We start from the raw sequence: 21425 nt of genomic DNA, 5'->3' as shown, positions 1-21425 counted from the left end.
GATTTTCTAATTTTAGGTAACAGATTTTCTTTTAAAAAAGGACTTGCCAGTTAAAGCGCTCCTTCTGATAGACAATGCTCCATCTCATCCAAGTGAATTAGAGCTTGAAACAGAAGATGGAAACATAGTTGCAATGTTCTTTCCTCCGAATGTAACCCCACTTATCCAACCAATGGATCAAAACGCAATTAAAATAACGAAGCTATATTATAGAAACAGTCTTCTAGCCATGGTAACAGCAAAAAAATCAGATCTAGTAGATTCTATGAAAGCTGTTACATTAAGGGATTGTGTTATGCTTTTAGGAGCCGCATGGAATAAAGTTAGCAAAGATACAATGGCAAAATGTTTTGCGTTTCACGGAAAATGAGACAGATTCGGAGGAAGATATTCCGTTAAGCATATTGAAAGAAAAAATAAACTCGGAACTGCAACAACAAATGGAGCTCGCAGTTGATCTGCTTTATGAAATAAACCCTCAGGTTTGTCGCTTTATAAAATTATTTTAACGACACGACCAGTAACTTTATACATTTTTGAAGGTTGACTATACAGTATCATCCATTCAAAAGTGGAATGAAGATTTTCTACTGGGTAATGTTTCTAATTCGTGTGAAGCTGAGGAGTTAGAAGTGACCGATGATGATGACAACGATTTAGATGATACGAGTACAAATGTACAGACAATAAAACCAAACGAAGCTGTCGAAATATTTAACCGGGCTTTGGATTGGGCTCAATGCGAGAATGTTGAGCAAAATGACCTAAATGTATTAAGACGTTTACGAGAGAAAGCTCTCCTCCAAGTATTGGAAAGGAAAAAACAACAGAAAAAAATAACCGATTTTTTTTAGATGCATAAGTATGTATGTGAAATGTGATCTCTTTTGAAATGCGTTCCTTTAGTTTTAGTTAGGCTGTAAGCCTTTTTTGTTCTTTTTTTTGTATTTGTTTATGTTTAGTTTAAGTTTATAGTCAATGAAAACGTTTAAAGCACACTATCAATATGTTTTTTTTATTAAAAGTTTCTACATTCATAAACGTCAACAATTTGTTAAACGTCAACACTCGTGGTTTTAATTAGTTGACGTTTTCCCGAGCGCACAGTAATTCAACGCGAAATATTATTGTACAATATTGACTATTTTCGAATTGACGAGAAAATTGTCATATGGGCATATGAGCAGATGAGCTCGAACTTAGTGTTATATAGCTGCTGGTGACGCTCAAGCATGCTTGTTTTGCAGCTTATGTGTGTGTGTTACAATTATAAAGCGACCATAATCACATCCCATGGTGAAATTCATTTGCGAGGAGTGTGTTACATACATTCAAAACGTTGATCTAGTCATCAGTGATGTCATTTCAGCTTTTTTCCAGCCAGATCTGGCTGTTTTGGAAATGAGATTGCGAGAAAAATTTCAAAACAGCGGGCGGCGGGAATTCTAGCTTTTTTAGCAAATTGAAATATATATTTTTTTAATTTTACTTTTTCTCAATTTGGTGAGTTGTTTCTATCCCATTTGACGATTGAAATGCTAAAAATGTAAGTCTATCAGTAAATTATCGATATTTACTTCTATCGAAAGAATTCCCACCTATGTAAATTTGCGCGTCTTCCATCGCTAAAATTGTGAAATTCGTTTGCCACACAACATAAAAGTTAGCGATGCCGAAAGAAATTTATAAGCAAAAAGTGCGAGATGTGTGGCTCCAGAGCAAAGAATTTAAGGAGTGGCTGAGGAAGGATTCCACAGACTTAACACGGGCGTATTGTAGCTACTGTAAGTGCAGCATAACTGCAAAACTATGTGATTTGCGTGCACATGGTGCTACAAAAAAGCACATTAGTTCGATGAGCGGCTTTGTGCAGAAAAACAAAATACAATTTAGTCAAAAGGCAACAAAAACAATTGAGCAGGAGGCAGCGCTTTGCCTATTCGTTGCACAGCATAGCGCAATCGCCCCTGTTAATCATTTAAGTGACCTTTGCCAACAAAAGTTCGATGACAGCAGCACCGCGTCGAAAATTAAGCTTCACCGCGCGAAATGCACGTATATAATTAACAAAACAGAGAAAACAAATGCTGTTTTGATTACCAGCTACCGCCCAGCTGTCTAAATAAAATAGAACAGAGAGAATATTATGCGAGCGATAAGGAAGATATTGAAAATCTAGTACTATTGATAAATTAAATATTCTTGAATAAAAAAATCAATATATAAAAATCAGCTTTTTTTCGACTTTTTTCCCCGTAGATTCAGCTTTTTTTAGCTGTTTTCTTGAGTCGATTCAGCTGTTTTGGCCTAACAAAAAATGACATCACTGCTAGTCATACGGGATATTCAGGAGAGCGTCAATAAAAATAATGTACAGTAGGTTCTGTTTTATGCGGCTTTTTTTTATGCGGTTTTGAAATAGTGCGGTTTTTTTTTAATTACAAAATGCATGTCGACCTATCGGGAATTGTACATATAAACAAGATTCTAAACCAGCTAAGCAAAAACTCATCACAGATTCATGCGGTCTATGAAACGTATCTATAGTTATAATATGGGACTAGTGCCCTTTTTTATGCGATTTTATTACATTATTTCAGATTTATGCGGTTTTAGCATTTGAAACGTATCTATAGTTTTACTATAGAACTAGTAGCTTTTTTTATGCTGTTTTTTTTTATGCTGTTTCTTGCGGAACGTATCTACCGCATAAAAACAGAACCTACTGTATACCTAAAGGAATATAAGAGTGACTTTGAAGAGGCACTAAGAACAAACAAGAGAGAGATGACACAACTGTTACAAGCGATGGATGAGAAATTCAACGAAAAAATGGCGAGTCTAAAATACCAACAGGAGGTATACAAACAAAATGTTGAAGAAATAACAAAGGTAAGAAAGGTAGCGGAACAAATGAAAGAGCAAACTGAAACTGCGGGTAAAGAGAGTGAATAACTATGCACAGAAATCAAAACATTGGTAAGGGAAAAAAGCAAAAGCACATATGCAAACATGTTAAAACTCAACAGTAACCCAAACAAAACAAAGGATATACCAGAATTAAAAAAACGTGTGCCTATTATAATAAAACCAAAAACAAAACAAGACTTGAATAATAAAATTAACCCTAAAGAGCTAAACTTTGCTGACATAAAAACACGTCAAAATGGGACTATGATAATTAATAGTGTGAATAATGAGGAAAGAAATAAAATTAAAGCAATAATGGAAAAAAATATAAGTGACCAATACGAGATTAAGATCCCCCGACCACTTAAGCCAAAACTGATGATAACAGGTATGTCTTTCGAAAAGAACAATGAAGAGTTATTAGAATGCTTGAAGAAGCAAAACAAATGTATGGAGCAAGGTGAAATAAAGGTCTTGAAACAATACGCGGTCCAAAAATCAACAAAACGTACTACAATGCTATACTGGAAGTGGATGAAGAACATTTCTCGAGCGCCCTAAAAATTGAAAAAGTCAGTATTGGATGCGAAAAATGCAAGGTGTATGACGGAGTTGACGTGACGAGGTGCTTTAAATGCAAAGGATACAACCACAAATCACTAGAATGTAAAAACGAAGAAACATGCAGCAGATGCTTTAGAAAACATAAAACAAGCGAATGCAAAGATGACCTCAAAAATAAATGTATTGATTGTATACGAGCAAACGAAAAATTCAATTTGGGCCTAGACGACAGCCATATATATATATAAGTAAACAATGCCCAGTGTATATAAGACATTTAACGGCAAAAAAAAACAAAAAATAGGATATTAGCAGTCAAAAACTATTGTAATGAATAATCCTTCAGAAGGCAACGGGAAACCACGGAAGGTACACTCTCCCATGACAATTACATACAAACAACACACAAATAATAGGAGTAAAAATATTATAAAACACTTAAGGAAATTAAATATTGCGACATGGAACGTACGAAGTTTATACGAATCAGGTGAATTAGACAACACAATCAGTGATAACAGACTGAAACTTGACTTTCTTGGTACGAGTATAAGCGAAACATGGTGGCAATCAAACGGCTGCATAAAAAAAGACGTAAACTTTTACTACTCAGGAAATGATTCTTCAAGACATAGAAGACGAGTAGGCATTATGATCGCGAAAAAGCATTGTGGGAAAGTTAGCGAATTTATTCCATACTCTGATAGGATGGCGATCCTAAAATTGAAAACAAGTCCAGTTGAGTTAAATATTATCCAAGTACCTATATGCTCCCAATGCTGACTGTACTGATGACGAGATTGAAAGTTTTTATAATGACCTTAAAAAAATTCTAATGATGACTAAGAAACATGACATAAATATAATCATGGGCGACTTCAATGCAAAAGTAGGAAAAGAGGAAACAACAAATGTGACTGGAAACTTCGGTCTAGGAGACAGAAATGAAAGAGGAAATAGACTAGCGCAATTTTGTCAAGAAGAGGAATTCATAATCAGTGTTGCCAGTCTATTACAATTGTAATAGATCTATTACATTTGTTCTCAGTTTATTACGCTATTACACTTCATATGAAATCTATTACAATTTCCAATTCTAAGAGGAAACAGGAAAAAAATTGTTCATGTTTTAAATTACAATTTCAGCCAAATTTTGAAAAAAATGTTTTATAAAAGACGTATTGGGAAACCTTCATTATCCATCGCTGCTTATGTAAGTCCCATTGTTAACGAGAGAGGGCGAGCAGCAGCCATAAAAGTAAACATGATGTATACTAAAAGGACATATGTCTGGAGATATTTTTGTTTCATTCGCCCTTTTGACAATAATTTCTCCGCTACTGCACATCGTCAATTTTGAATATGTATAACAACACGATACAACACGTTGCAACTTGCAACGTGCGCATTGGCCATAAAGGCTTAAAATATTAAACCCGCTAATGTTAAAAGAATATATGTTAATTAGTGATATCCTGTGTTACTGACTGTGTTATGACGTTTATTTGACTTTGCCTTTCTGAATGAGCTTTACTGCTTTGTTAGAAGTTTATTCAGTTCGAGAATTGTCACTGTGATGATAGTGAGTGTTTTGTTTTCGTTTCAGTGAATTAAATCCTGATACATCAGTATGGAAAGGTGAGTGTTTCTGAACATTTTCTCACGTGAAATAATTGCGGATTATTTTTTCAATGGACCATGAACAAGAATTTAATATAAAAGAATATCTACATGTATGTATAAGAAGGAATCCGTATTTTGTCTTGCAGATTCATTATTAAACGAAAATTAGACTTCTGTTAGGTGTTTGGCCGGGCTTTTTTTTTTTTTTTTTTTTTTAAATTTAGCTTAGACTCCTATTACGGAGTACAGCAATCTATTACTTTTTTGATCATCGCTTTAGTACGCTGCTGCGATTGGTTCTGGCAACACTGTTCATAATTGGTAACACGTATTATAAATTACCAGAGAGACGGCTGTACACATGGAAATCACCACAAGATGGTATGAGAAATATAAAACTTAATCAAATTGACTACATCTTGATTAACAAAAGATTCAAATCATCTATGATACGGGCAAAAACACTACCAGGCGCAGACGTTCCTTCTGATCATAACTTATTGCTGGCAACGATACGATCTCGATTAACATCATGGAAAACAAAACAGAAAAAATCCCATATCGATATACAAAAACTGGAAAACGACGATATTAGAAATGACTTCCAAAACAAGCTAAATGAATTATTGACTGACAACTAATACATTAGGAACAAAAATTAATGTAGCAAAAGAAAAATGGATGAATGATGAAATTCTGAACTTGATGAATGAGAGAAGGAAATATCGGAACATGAACATTGACGAATATAAACGTAGAAACAAGGAAATCAGAGACAAAATAATAGACGCAAGAAACCAATGGATGGGCAGACAATGTGAGGATATAGAGCGATTGGAAAAGTTACAAGTTAATTTACACAGAAAACTAAAGGATATATGCAACCTGAGAAGATACAATTAATACATTATACGAACAAACGACAAAGTTATAACAGATGAAAACGAAAAACGCAATATTTGGGTACAATATGTCCATGAATTATTCAAAGACGATTCAAGAGATGTAAATATCAGCACAAACGACTCAACAGATGATCCACTACTTAAAATAGGGCCTGTTCGTAAATTCATCACTGCGTTGCATCTGATACGCATCATGTTCATAAATGCAAAAATTGGCAACACTGCAACTCATAAGTGGTCGAAAATGCAACTATGCAGTATATTGTGCGCAAATAGCCGCAAAATACAAATCATAAAAATGGCTGATGCAACAGATGTGTAAGTATTTCGTTTGTATTTTCTTTTATTGTTTTACTTATTTTTATTGCATTTAATGTTTTTTAGATTCGATTTAGACGGGAAAATGTGCAAGCTGTTGATTTCAACCCGTTTGGATATGGAAACTGATTTTGTGGCCGGAAGAAAAAATAAGTCAGTGCTATGGGGTCAGGTTTTAACAAAAATAAAGGAGAAGTACCCGAGTTTCAACCTGACAAAAGAACAAATCACCAGAAAATTCCTAAATTTGCGCACAACTTATAAAAGAATTAAAGCAAGAAACAAAGAGTCTGGAAGAGACGCTACGTCTTGGACATTTTTTGATGATTTTGATGAAATTTATGGTGGGCGACATTCGATTAACCCTCCCGTAGAAAATCTGGTGTCTTCAATAGATGAAAATGTAGGAAATGCTTGTACACCTTCTGACGATATGCAAAGTTCTGGTGATGACTCTCCCATATGTAGAATTAAAAGACGAAGGACAAACACTGACATTCTGCAATATCTAGAAGATGAATCTGGAAAGGAGCAAAAACGCCATGAGGAAAATCTTGCAATAGAAGAGAGAAAACTACTCATAGAAGAAAGACGTATAAATGCCATGATGGAATTAAAGGAGGTGCTAGAAAAAGCAATGGTGAATAAATAAAATAAATGTACCTATTATATCAAAGAATGTTTTTAAATTAGTAATTAGTTGCTGTGTACAAATGTTTTATGGAATTTTATTTTTTTTATTATTTATGCAAAAGCTTTTTAAAAAGTATAAAATAAATTGAAATTAACTTGAAAATAATGTTGTTAAGTTATTTCTTAAAGTAACTCCGTCTTCATCTTCGCCCGTTGGTAGTTCATTTATTGTAGTGCTAGAAAAATCGTCGTTTTCTATTACATTATTATTTGATGATATGTATTCTGATGGGTTTCCGTTATTAATAATAAAATTATGGAGAATAGTACAAGCGAACACAATTTTAGAAATTTTTTTATGGCTCGCTGTGTCCATGCTATATAATATTCTAAATTTATTTTTTAAGATCCCAAACGCTTGCTCAATCATAACACGAGTCGAGCTAAGGCAAAAGTTAAATTTCTTTTGTTCACGCGTAAGGTGACCGTTATCTCTGTATGGAGTCAACAAAAACGTAGAAAGTGGATACGCTGAGTCTCCAAGTATTATTGCGTTCTGAGCAAGTTGTATTTGACCACCGACAACCGAATTATAAATTGGACTATTATTCCATACATTGGCGTCATGACAACTACCAGGATACCCAATAAAAACATCCAGGAAACGAAATTTGTTGTCGCATATGGCCTAAAATATTTAATTTTATGTCTTTTTTTATTTTATTTAAATGCCAAACTCACTTGCACATTAATAGAATAAAATCCTTTCCTATTATAGTAGCTTATAGGATCTTCTTTTGGTTTTGGGATTTTGACATGTGTACCGTCGACACAACCTATAACGAAAGGGAATGGATTTTCTCTGCTATTTTGGAAATATTCCATTATGGTGTGTTGCTCCAATACTGAAGGCCATATTATTTCCTTTTTTAAACAACAAATAGCTCTTACAGTTTTGTGGAAAATTTTGTGAACGGTACCTTTTGCTACATTAAAACGATCGCTTAAATGTCGAAAGGTTACCCCACAATTGCTTAACTTCCACAACGTAATATACAAACATTGCTCCAAGTTGAAAGATAAACGTCCTTTTCTAAATGTACACCAGAACGGCTTTAGTTCGCGTAGCAAATTCTGCAAAGTTATGTTGTAGAGTTTTATTAAACACTTCTAAACATGTTAATACAATATTTACTTGAAATGTTTCACGTCTCATTCGAAAATGATCAAAAAATATGTCTTCAGGATACTTTTGTATAACTTTAAAGTAATCCAGCACTTTAGGAATTCGCCTCTTCTTATCCAGAAAAATTTTTAGCAATAAATTTCTTCTTTTTTTTTTAATTATATTTCTCTTTAGTCGATTGCACAATTTTGCATCACTTGTTTTATCGTCCAGATCAAAAATTAAATTAATTATTAGCTTTTCCATTATTCTATTTCGTTCATAAATGCAAACACAAGAATAAGCAAATTAAAGCATCATCAACAGCTGATTAGCAGTGGCAGTGCAGAATAATCATATGATGCAGCGCAGTGATGCATTTACGAATAGGCCCATAACTATGTCTGAAATAAAATATGCGATAAAATTATCAAAACCAAAAAAAGCAGCAGGCTGTGACGAAATCTCAGCTGATATTGTCAAACTTATAAATGACAGTGGAATGCCAACCCTAATGAAAGTGTTTAACCACATACACTTGTGGACAAAATAATAGGTGTGTGCTGAATCTGTACTGATTTTACGCCCAATAGTGTAATAACTGTTATTTATTTTTGATACCGCTACATTTTAATGAAACAAAAGGAAACTAGAACGTAAGTAAAAAACATTTTTGCGACTCAATTGGTAATTTTGCGTGTTATTGGAAAGTAATGATTGTTTGATTGAATTCGCTTGGCCATAAAAATAGGTGTATCAGCATTTTTTCGAAAATACCTTGTTATTTGAAGTGTTATCAAGTATGTTTCGCTGCATTGTTCAATTTGTATTATTTTGACTGGTTCAATAATTATTTAGAATGGGTCGTAATAGCCACTGCACCGAAGTAGAGCGTCAATTGGTGAAGAAACTTCGTGCGGAAGGGAAAACGTATCGCTATATTGCCAATACATTGGGACGGTCGGAAAACTTTGTTACGAACTCTTTAAAAAAGAAGTGTGAGAAAGAAAATCGTGGACGGGCAAGATTGACGGCCCGGCAGAGGATCGCCGTATAGTTCTTATTACCAAAAAGGATCCTTTTGTGTCTTCGCGACAAATCGCAGCAGAAATGGGATTGAATACGACTGCGCTTAGTGGGCGCTAATCTAACAGGACGAAAAGCTAGAAGAGTTCCACTTCTACGAAAGGTGCACATACAGAGAAGAAAAGCATTTGCTATTGAGCACAGAGATTGGTGTGATCCTACTGGAGAAAAAAAGTGGCGAAATATTTTATTTAGTGACGAAGTAAAGATGAATTTATACGGTAATGATTCCAAAAGAAGTGTACACCGCCCGAAAGGCAAAGAATTTGCGTCTCAGTATACCAAAAAGACCATTAAGCATGGAGGCGGAAACATTATGGTGTGGGGATGTTTCTCTTGGCAGGGTGTTGGTCCTTTATTTCGGATAAAAGACACAATGACCGCGGTTGAGTATAGGGATATTTTGCAAAATGTTATGCTTCCATATGCAGAAGAAAACATGCCTCTGAGATGGTGTTATCAGCAAGATAATGACCCCAAACATACCTCGAGGTTGGTGTTGGAGTGGCTAAGAAATGCAAACATAAGTTGTATGCAATGGCCAAGTCAATCCCCTGATCTCAATCATATTGAGAACTTGTGGAGTGATTTGAAGAAGAGACTGGCAGACTTTGCATTCCAAAACAAGGAGCAATTCTGGCAGAAGACCAAGGAAATATGGGATGCTACCCCTTTAGAAACCTGCCAAAAATTAATAAAATCCATGCCCAATAGAATAGGCAAACTTATACAGAACCATGGACGATATACTGGTTATTGAAATACTAACGGTTAAATTTAAGTTGAACTGTCTTTATGTTTTGTTTTTTGTCATATAATATTTCACACCTATTATTTTGACCAATGGTATTTTTTTGTTATAATTAAATTTTCATTTCAGTGTAAAAAGTAAAATGAATTTCAACATATTTTTATTTAATGAAATAAAACATTACTAAAACAATAAAAAAACTCTTGTCTTTACAAATTTTTGAATTAAAACAAACTTTGTTGCACCTATTATTTTGTCCACAAGTGTATATGAAACTGCTAATTATCCAACCTCATGGTTAAAATCCACGTTTATTGTGATACCAAAAAAGACCAATGCAAAACAATGCAAGGATTATCGGATGATAAGTCTAATGAGCCATACGCTAAAAATTTTTCTTAAAATTATTCACAACAGAATTTATCAGAAATGCGAGGCCGCTATAGGAACAACACAATTTGGCTTTAAGAAAGGGTTTGGGACCAGAGAAGCAATATTTAGTCTTCAAATGCTTACACAAAAATCAAAGGACGCCAATCAAGATATATGCATGAGTTTTATAGAGAAAGCCTTTGACAAAATACAACATAACAAGCTATTTGAAGTAATGAAAGATTTGGACATAAACAAATATGACGTCAAATGTATACAAAACTTATATTAGAACCAGACTGCAGAAATCAGATTCGGAAACATCACCACGAGAGAGACAAAAATCTACAGAGGAGTGAGACAAGGTTGCATTCTATCGCCACTATTATTTAATGTGTACGCAGAAAAAATATTTGAAGAAGCAATAAATGACGCAGAATTAGGTATTAAAGTTAATGGGATATACATAAATAACATTTGCTACGCAGACGATACAACGTTAGTAACAAATAATTCCAGGATCTCCAAACTATTGTAAACAATGTTGAAAAACACAGCAAAGACTTCGGGCGAAACATAAATATTGACAAAACCAAATTTATTATTGTAAATAAAAGCAGCAGCGACTATTCCTATGCGAGACTAACCATAAAGTAAAACGTTTCAGGTATTTGGGTGTATGGCTGAATGACCAATGGGACCATGATCAGGAGATAAGAGGCAGAATAGAAATGGCTAGAGCGGCCTTCATGAAGATCAAAAAGATACTGACACGCCGGGACATACCAATCGGGTTAAAGAAAAGATTTGTTATTTATGGTCAACACTCTTATATGGATGCGACTAGAATCTTTCGAAATGTGGTGTTACAGAAAAATGTTGAAAATAAGCTGGAATGACAAAAAATATCAAATGACGTAGTGCTAAATACAATGCAAACCGCTAGGAACATGCTTACGGGCATAAAAAGGAGGAAAGTCGCTTATTTCGGACACATAACAAGAGGTGACAAGTATGATATTTTAAAACTGTTGATGCAAGGAAAAATTGAAGGACAAAGAGGAATTGGTAGGAAGAAAATGACATGGCTAGACAACATCAAAGAGTGGACAGGCCTCAAAACAATCGGCGAACTAACAGCAGCAGCGAAAAACGTTGTGTGACAAAAATATAATGACATCATTAATAATATGACCTGACAACCGTACGACTAAGATCACAATGACTTTTGTAAGTAATCGCGAACATCCACCATGGATACGCCGATTAAGAAGAAGATAGGGGTTTACTTTTCAAGGTATATATTTTTTGAATATTTTGTCCAAGTCAAATTATCTTAAGTAAAATTAAGCTCTTTTGAAAATTTCAGTTTGTTATTTATGACTTATTCATAAAAACTTATTTTAACTTAAAAGTTATACACCCAGCACAGTTTCCGCAAAATGTATTTTGATTGATTTCCTAAGTTTAGATAAGCTGTTATGTTAAAAATATCATTTGAAATATCCTTCACTTAAGTAGACATAAGACCTTATTATAAAACTTAAACTATCATAAATTGTACATTTTTCGTTTTACAGAACATCTTAATTTTACTTAAGGCATTCTGGTGAATCTTCGTTTGAAAATAACGGTATACTAAATCAATAGAAGTTTGTTTTTGTGTGTGCATTTTATATTTTTTTCTTTACATAAACTGTTCAGTTGATAAGAGTTTGTTGAACTGTGAGAAGTGCTTGCTCGTTAAATGGATAGTGAAAATATATTTGGTTCACTAGATGTCAACAATTTGAGTAGTTGACTTTTCTAGCGATGATTCGATTGTTGATCCTAATTTTGATATAAGTGGGTGTGCTGTTTCTAGCTCAGATTCAGAAAACGATACTGTAAGTATTAAAATAAATGTTTTATAATTTGTGATACAAAAATTTTAAACTAGGTGAATTCCGAGAATGTTACGAAAGAAATTGTGGCAAATAAAGTGCAATCATCAACGCGAAAAGTATTAAGAAATCGTGGAGAGAGTTATACTTCAACAGCTGGAAAACATGTTCCAGCCCGTGTATCGTTCGTCCGTTGGAATCATGCAGAAAAAAATGCACTCAGAGAATAACATACGAAGAACAGCAGCTCATACACAAACAGTATTGGCGACTAGGCTCTTACAATTTACGTAAAGCTTATGTTAATGGCTTGATTGAAATTGAAGAAACCAACACGGTAAAAAGAGTTAAGCATGAAACCAATCCGAGGAAAAGGTCATATTCATATTATTCCTGCCTATTATGATAAACATCGGATGATATGCGGCGGGAGTTAACTCGATCCGCACTCGATTCACTTTTTCACTAAAATGGCATAATTGTTACCGACGGATGCACTGCATTACAATCCGTGAACTGTGTTATCAGCATAATCAGCTGTGTAAAAATTTCAAACACCAATAAATATTTTTAAGTGTGTAAAATGGATTCAATAGCGTTTTATATAGATTTTAATAAAAGTACAAGCAATGATGCAAGACGAACCCGGAAAAAGTAAGGGATAATGCTGTTGACGTGTTCCAGTTGCCTGATGATGTGTAAGTTCACTTTTTAAGGACAATTGACGAAAATTTATGTAAACTCCTCTTGTAGATTTGTTAAACAATTCCGCCTTAATAAGATAGCTTTCCAATATGTTCTTAACATATTAAAGAGGGAAATGCCTCCTGTTATTAAAACATGGTCGATATCGCCAGAGCTCAAACTAGAAGCCTGTCTAAGATTTTTTGCTGAAGGGGGTTATCAAAATGGTACTGGGCAAGATTTTAATATTGGCATGGCGCAGTCCACAGTGTTCAGAAGTTTTAAATATTTTAGAGGCAACACTATGCCCCAGATGGATAAGCTTGGCAATGACCGAGACTGAAGAGCTTGAAGCCAAAAGATATTTTTTTGGAAAAGCAAGAATTCCCGGCATAGTTATGTGCGTAGATGGCACCCACATAAAAATTTTGAAACCTGCTGGAGACAATTCGCACCTTTATTATAATAGGAAAGGATATTACAGTATTGCGCAATGATAGTAAGTTAATTTCTGAAATTTTAATTGACTAATAAAATGACTTTTTTCTATCTTAAGATATGTGACCATAAGCAGCGAATAAGGTATGTGAACAGTAGGTACGCAGGTGCAAGTCACGATTCTTTTATTTGGGAAAACAGTGAGGCTTCAAGACATTTCCAAACCATGTATGAAAATGGACACAGAAGCACTAGATTCATGGAGATTAGTAGTAATAGAGTTGCAGTGTGTCAAAAATGCTTTAGATTTGCATTATCTGAAACCGAACAATTTATTAAAACTATTGCGAAGGAAAAACTTGAGGGGGATGGTGTTAAGGTAGACATGCGGGTAAACATAAGGGTCCTAAAAAACTTTCTGTAGAAAAGGAAAAAGTAGTTTTGGATTTCATTAAAAGTTTTCCGTCATATGAATCGCACTATACTCGACGTGATACTTCCAAACGTTATCTACCCAGTGATTTATCGGTAGCTGAAATGCATCGTCTCTATGGAGAAAAATATGAACAGTCTATTTCGCTTTCCAAATTCGCAGAATTTTTCTGTACATATATATATTGGCTCGTACACTCTTTTTGGGTGTTTGGAGGGACCTACCGTTTCAAGCCGACTCGAACGGCAGATATTTTTTTGAGGAGCTTTTTCTTGGCAGAAATACACTCGGAGGTTTGCCATTGCCTACCGAGGGGCGACTGCTATTAGAAAAATGTTTTTCTTAATTTTGGTGTTTCACCGGGATTCGAACCAACGTTCTCTCTGTGAATACCGAATGGTAGTCACGCACCAACGCATTCGGCTACGGCGGCCGCAAAATTTTTGGTGAGAAGAGTGATAACTACTCCCCGTCTAGAGTAAACTAGACGTAAAACGAAAAAGAGACGTGGAAGCCCCACAGCTACGCTAGCTGGTGCGTAGTTTCAAAATCGAAACCAGCCAGAGAGACACTTTTTAATATATATGCAATTATCAAAAGCCCATCATGGCAGCAACGGAGCAAAAAACTATAACGCCAGAGATCACCACGAACCGTCCGGTCGCTCAACCGACGAGTTCAGACTTGCCGAACCAGTCAACAGCAGCCAACCGTACATCGTGGCTAGTAGTTTTAAGTGCATTTTTCAGAACATATGCCCCTCTCTTACCCGGACACTCTCTTGGCCGGACGCAGACAGTCATTTGTCATAAAATTAGACCAAAAACCTCTATTAAACGGACGCGAACCTCTTGTCAACGGACAAACAGATTTCGTTTCATAATAAATCAGAGAAAAACCTCTCTTGAGCGGACGCGAAATCCCCTTGAGCGGACAAAACTTTACATATATAACAATGCAAAACGTTCGTTACAATTATGTATACTGACTTTTAAGAAACGTCGTAGTGGTTGTGTACATACATACGATGTGAGTAAATAAAAAAGGGGATTCCCGTGTTTGCTGAAAATATTTTTTAAGGCGGATGCTTAGTTCGGTTTGCTCAGTTAAGTGTGTTCAGTGAAAGTGAAAAGACGTAAAACAATGTCGCGGTCGAATGTGAGTTTGAAAGAAAAAATTGCAATCATAAACGCTAGTGAGGAAAACAATTTGTCCGCTCGAGCATTAGCCAAAAGGTAAGTTTTACTAAAAAAACAAACATCGTTCAAATTTATATTCGGAGTGTAAAAACAGTTTTCAATGAAAAAGAAAATCGACTTAATTATGTACAGAGTCCTTATATTATCTGTTTTAAGGTTCAAAATTAAAAATAAAGAAGATATCCGAGCGAAATGGATGGATGGAAACAATATTCAAAGTAAAAGGTCCTTTATGAAAGTATGTGACGAGATGTATGTTACCAGTGATTTTGTAGGGCCCGAAGCCAAAATGTTCCAATATCCGGGCCAATAATTCAGGAAAAGGCTAGAGATACCGCTTTAAAACAGGGTGTAAATAACACTGTGGTACAAAAAAAAAAGTTGCAAAAAAACTTTGGACCGGACATGGTGAGGGTTGTAGCTTATGAAAAACTGAAAAGAATGGTATGTTTTAAATTTTGAATACACCCTCAAAATCTTGTTTTAGAGCCAAAAAACCGTTTTTAGGCATATTCAAGTACAAAATACATCGTATCTTTGTCATTTTTTGACGAAATTTAATTTTTTTTTTTCATTTTCCAGCTAAAAGTTTAACCTTTCCAACCGTGAAAGAATTTTTTTATTATCTTTTGAATTCATGGAGATAGAGACCAAAAACTTTCAAAAAATTTAATTTTTCAACTTTGAGACTAGTTGGTAGCTTTAATTTTATATAAAACATCTATTTTCTCTTACTACATCAAAAGTGTATTTAATTTTGCTTTTAATGACCCCTAATTCAAAAGAATTCGTTAGAAATTATCCAAGGAATTGCGTTTATAAGATTATAGTCACTTTACTAGTTTTACAAGTAATATGATATTTTTTCTATTCTTACTTCCTCAAAAATTGTAGATGATAGTTATTATTCTTTTTAATTTTTGTTAGTTTTAAATTTGAAGATCACGCCAGAAATATATATTCTTGTTCGTACCATCTACTACTTACGTATGCGCGGTCAAAAATTTGATTACATAGCAAAACTATTCATATATCGATATAAACTATGAAGTTTCATTTCGTTTTTGGCGTGAAAGAATTGTTTGCTGCTCAATGTTATAAGGAATCAATAAAACGGAACTGTCATGTCGTTTATGTGCTAAAGATACAAAAAACGTGTGATCAGAAATGATTTGCGAAAATCGAAATAGCTTTTGCTACATTTGCGGCTGGTTTATAGATAAGAAGCATCGTTTAAAATTTGAAAACAATAAAGCAATGGTTCTAGTGTATAATGAAATTTTTAACCGCGCATACGTAACTAGTAAATGGTATGAACCAGAGTATATTTGTGTGGCTTGTTCTTCAAAATTAAAACTAGCAAAATCAAAAAAGAATAACAATCATCTAACTACAACTTTTGAGTCCAATGATATGGAAAAATCAAACTTATCATAAAGAAGAAGATTGCTATTTTTGCCAAACAAATGTTACTGGTCACCATTACAAAACACGTTGTAATATAAAATATGCTGATGTTCTGACCGTAACAAAACCTGTGCCAGTAGCCGTTGACAATTTGCACACAATGCTTGTAAATGATCAATTAAATTGTAATGAAGATCACCAATCTGTAAATATACTACAGGGTGGCTGATGAAAGCCGCTACCAAAAAAAAATTGAATAACTTTTTTTCTTTTTAAGTTATCTGTTCCTTTTTTGTTTTAATTTGCAGATTGATCTTTAAAATTTATTAAAATGGATAACTGGGACACGCAAACAAGAATTTGGATAGTCCGCCGCTATCACGCACTGGAGTCCGTAGTTTTGGTACAGAGAGAGTACCACGACCGTATGGTCGTGTATATATCAAGAATATTCAATAAAACACCCGGTATATCAGAATTTGCTTTTGGGGTCACAATTTACTCCACGATACCAGAGGGTTAGTCCACTCATAATAGGATGTGATGCAAACGCACACCATAGAGTATGGAGTAGCAGTGATATCAATGACATCAATATATCAAATTGTTACAAATATAAGAGTTGTGGGTGAAATGTTATAGTGACACCTAATCTCTATAATAGAATATAGTACCACCCTATTTTTTGTATAAATAAACGCCTCCCTAACTTTACGTTCACGCACAAACATATTTGTTATTAAGTTCACAAGCAAAATTCATTACGTTGCACTTTCCGAGTCAGTTTTTTCGTTTCCTGTTTACAAAATGGCAAGTACAATTTTTTATGCTTCCTGTTTACCAAATAATTTTGAAAAAGTAGTAAACAATTCACTAGAATTTACCGCTCACACATAGACAGGCTTCATCACGGACAATCTACTTGAGAAACTCAGGCGTATCTAAGTCTACCTGACAATGAAAATAAAGTCAAGAAGTTCTTAGATAAGGCTTTTCCTAAGAACACGACAACAGTATCAGAACTTAAAACACACTTATCAGGTTTTAGGATATTAAAACAGAAAGCAAATTTAAGTCCTAAGTAGAGAAAACTCCCCTGCAAACCAACGTTCACCAGTTTTTCCAATTTTACCACCACATTCACTCAATTTTTTCCAATAATACCCACACAATCACATTTAATTCTGTTGTCATTTTTGATGGGTTATACATATATTTATCTCATAATTTTCGTGAATACTTATTAAACTTAATTATAGTGACTGCGAAAGTGACAGCAAAAAACAAGTTGCAAATGTCATAATGACATCCGCGAAAATAGAAATAAAAAAAAGAATCGCGTTTAATTCGATGAAAATCTGCAAGCGAAAAGGTAAGTTGAACAGTTTTTATTAAATTTTCCAATTATATACATATATATTTAAACTAATAAAATGTATTTTTATTTTCAGAAAAACGTATTTCACACCGCAATAAATAAAAAGCAAGAAAAGAAGAAAACAATAAGGCAAAAAGCGGGCATCTTTCTTTTGGTAAGTTTGCTCAACGTGAAAAAATCCTTTTTCGCTTATAAAATGTGCAAAAGCATGACCAGTGCCGGTGGTCATAGCTTTTGCATCCATACATACACTGTGCAGTGTGTTTTTGTGAGAAATAAGGGTTGAAAAGCAATTTGTTGCCCATACAGGATCAGTGCGGGGATCCTAACCTCAGATACATATGTGTTCTCTTTTCAATATGTCTAAAGAAAATTATTTAACTCCCTATTTTAATATTCCCTTAGTCCGCTGCGTAGTGTATATGAATTAAATATGCAATATATGTATGTACATATATACTGCGAAGTAAAATTCTTACGCATGTACATATGTACATACTTTGCATTCCATACATTGTATGTAAATATGCACGGTTGGTGCATGAAATATGTATAAACCTCTGATTTAATCTTTTCCATTTTGTATTAATAACATCTTTTTTATACTATATACAGCAATATAAACGGCGAAAGTTGTACAATCAAGAAATTTAAAAGGGATCTGCATCTGACTCGGTAAGTATTAAATCAGTGAATGTGTTAAAGATATGGAAAGGCATGACCAGTGCAGTTGGTCATAGCTTTTGTTTATACACTGTGCAGTGAATTGATATGATTTTGTGGCCAATAAATGTGTCACAGGATCAGTGCGATTAATCCAAACCAGAAAGATGTGCATATGCCATAGTTTAAGAAGCCAATTGTTTGCATTATACATTTCTATTTGTGGTTTGGTTAATAGCAATCGCCTGCGCAGTGTAAGTAAATGGAAAAAAATGTATGCACGTTTGTAGGATAAGAATAAAATTGTGATATATGTACATATATGTATGTAAATATTTATATACACAAACGTGCATACACCTTTCCATTTATGTATAAGAAATATGCATATACATATAAGCAATTTGTGAAAAGTTGTGTATATCTACATATGTATATGTAAATAATCTATATTATTAAACTAATAAATCTTTTTTAACCTTAACTTGTAGCTCGTAAGCGAATTAATTAAAAGGGAGGCGTGCGGGTTTTACATTGCCGCCATCTCTAGCAACGTCCAACATCCAGCAAAGCTACCAGGGCAGATTCAGTAAGTATTTTGTAATTTTTCAATTGTGCGTTATTAGTCTGATATTATATCTTTCACATATGTATTTTTTCTAATTATTGAAATTTGTGTTTAATTTTTCTTACAGAACACATTAATACACACACACTTACACGCAGCGGACGTATTTGTTAAATGTTTTTCAGAATAACGGAAAGATTAAAAATTTCAGGTTCTAGCAAACTTTCTAAAAACGACCTTTTTATAATAAATTTTAACAAAGATAAAGATAGTTATTTTCAATGTAATAAGGTGTCCATTAACACTAAACCTACCAACACCGGTCAAATTGACCGTTTTCAAACTTTTTGTAAAACTTACACATTTTTAAACGTTATAATACCGTTATCAAACTATATGACAATTCTTAGAATATGCATATAATATGTTGGTCACTCTTTACTTTTAGTTATTTTTTCTATTTTCCCAAAAAAATTTGTTATGTAGCCTAACTACCGCGGTCGGTCAATATGACCGGTGAGAAAAAATGTTCTACAGTTATCTCAGAGAAAAATTTTTTACAGTTATCTCAGAGTCGCTTTCAAGTGAAAAGAGTAAATAACAATAGTATTGATTACAGTCTCAAGTAGTGCACTTCTAAAGAGTTTTTTATGCAATTTTTTTTACAATTGTTTATTTGAAGGAGATAAGGTAAAGTATCAAAACATGGATGTAAATTTGTTATTCCTTACATAGTGTAATAATCTGTTGTAGATATTTACCCTAAAAATGTCAAAGCATTTGAAAATTACAAATTACCTAAGAAATATAACGGACATGGAAGAAGAATTTTCAGAATATGATGAACAAGAAACTTCTGAAATTGAAAAAAACATGGAAATAGATCAAGAGCTATTTACAAATGAATTGGAATCAGAAAGCGATAGTGAAGAGGAGAATATTATAAATAAGCGTTCAGGGCAGAAAAGAAAGAGGGTTTTATTGACATCCGAAAGTGAGACAGATTTAGAGGATCAACGCATCGAAACTGCTGCTGATGGAACAGTCTGGGAAGAAATAAACGGAAGACCTAAATCTGGCAGGTTACCAGTGCATAATATTTTTAGGGATATGTCAGGACCAACAGGATACGCTAAACGATATATAATGAAAGGAAAAATGAAGACGGCATTTACTCTTATCATTGATCAGCGCATAATGCATCATATTATAAAATGTACAGAAGAAGAAGCATTTAGGGTGTTGGGGACTAAGTGGGAGCTAAATGAAACAAAACTAGAAGCATTTATTTCTTTGCTATATGCTCACGGCGCATATGAGGCAAAAAATTTGGATATCTCATATTTGTGGAATAAAAATTGGGGACCCGCTTTTTTTTCGAAAACAATGAGCCGAAACGATTTTACAGAAATTATGAAGTACATACGATTTGATAAGAAGAGCGAAAGAAGCCAGCGTTTACAAACCAATAAATTTGCTATGATATCTACAATATGGGATCGATTTATTGAAAATTCTCAAAATTGTTATAAACCTGGTGCATATATTGCTGTTGATGAGCAGTTATTCCCGTCGAAGACTAGGTGTAGATTTACACAATATATGCCAAACAAACCAGACAAATTTGGAATAAAGTTGTGGTTGGCGTGTGACGTCAATAGTAAGTATATTATAAATGGGTTTCCCTATTTGGGAAAGGATGAAAGGAGAGATTGTTCAATTTCACTTGGGGAGTTCGTTGTTCTAAAGCTGATGGATCCTTTCACAGGATGCGGAAGGAATGTAACAACAGATAATTTTTTCACGAGTGTATCATTAGCCAAGAAATTACTTGCAAAAAATACTTCAATTGTTGGAACAATTCGTGGAAACAAAAGAGAGTTGCCAAAGTTAGCCAAAGAAAGAAAAGATAAAATGGTTAGATTTTCAAGCAAATTGTATAAATCAAATTACATCACTCTTACAGTGTATAAAAGTAAGCCGAAAAAAAAGTGCTTGTCCTAAGTTCCAAACATAACTCAATAGAAATAGAAAAAAGCAACAAACGTATACCGGAAACTATTAGATTTTATAATAGTACAAAATTTGGTGTAGATGTGGCAGATCAGATGGCAAGGAAATACAGCGTGAAGTCGAAAAGTTGTAGGTGGCCACTTCAGGTTTTTTTTTACATTTTGGACCTAGCTGGAATAAATGCCTGGATTTTGTATAAAGAAACGACGGGTGAAAACATTTCCAGGCAGGAATTTTTGTTCCAGTTAGCTTCAGAACTCAGAGATGCATATACAAAATCTCAAGAAAAAAAGCTTTTACCAACACCGTCCACAAGTTCCGATTTGTGCGTACGAAAAACTTGCCAAATAAAATTTTGTAAAGATAATAAAACAACAAAAATCTGTTCGAAGTGCGAAAAATATGTTTGCGGCAAATGCACATTTCAGACTA

General features: G+C 34.0%; 3 protein-coding genes across 3 annotated transcripts in view; 1 reads left to right on the top strand and 2 right to left on the bottom strand.

Moving 5' to 3' along the window:
* LOC129238190 (COMM domain-containing protein 10) overlaps positions 1-21425 on the bottom strand; it is a 64838-nt gene that overhangs the window by 24191 nt on the left and 19222 nt on the right. The gene's annotated exons all lie outside the window — the stretch shown is intronic.
* Positions 6188-7135, top strand: LOC129238188 (uncharacterized). Its single transcript, XM_054873225.1, has 2 exons — positions 6188-6320; positions 6387-7135. Exons 1-2 carry the CDS (start codon positions 6196-6198, stop codon positions 6970-6972), a joined length of 711 nt encoding a protein of 236 aa, XP_054729200.1. The 5' UTR covers positions 6188-6195; the 3' UTR covers positions 6973-7135.
* Positions 7105-8489, bottom strand: LOC129238431 (putative nuclease HARBI1). The gene is made up of 4 exons (XM_054873456.1): positions 8149-8489; positions 7934-8087; positions 7695-7789; positions 7105-7641 (listed from the first exon to the last, which is right to left on the bottom strand). Exons 1-4 carry the CDS (start codon positions 8383-8385, stop codon positions 7105-7107), a joined length of 1023 nt encoding a protein of 340 aa, XP_054729431.1. The 5' UTR covers positions 8386-8489.

Source organism: Anastrepha obliqua, chromosome 2, assembly GCF_027943255.1.
Source record: "Anastrepha obliqua isolate idAnaObli1 chromosome 2, idAnaObli1_1.0, whole genome shotgun sequence".
NCBI classification, from domain to species: domain Eukaryota; kingdom Metazoa; phylum Arthropoda; class Insecta; order Diptera; family Tephritidae; genus Anastrepha; species Anastrepha obliqua.
This window is presented reverse-complemented; position numbering and strand designations above follow the sequence as displayed.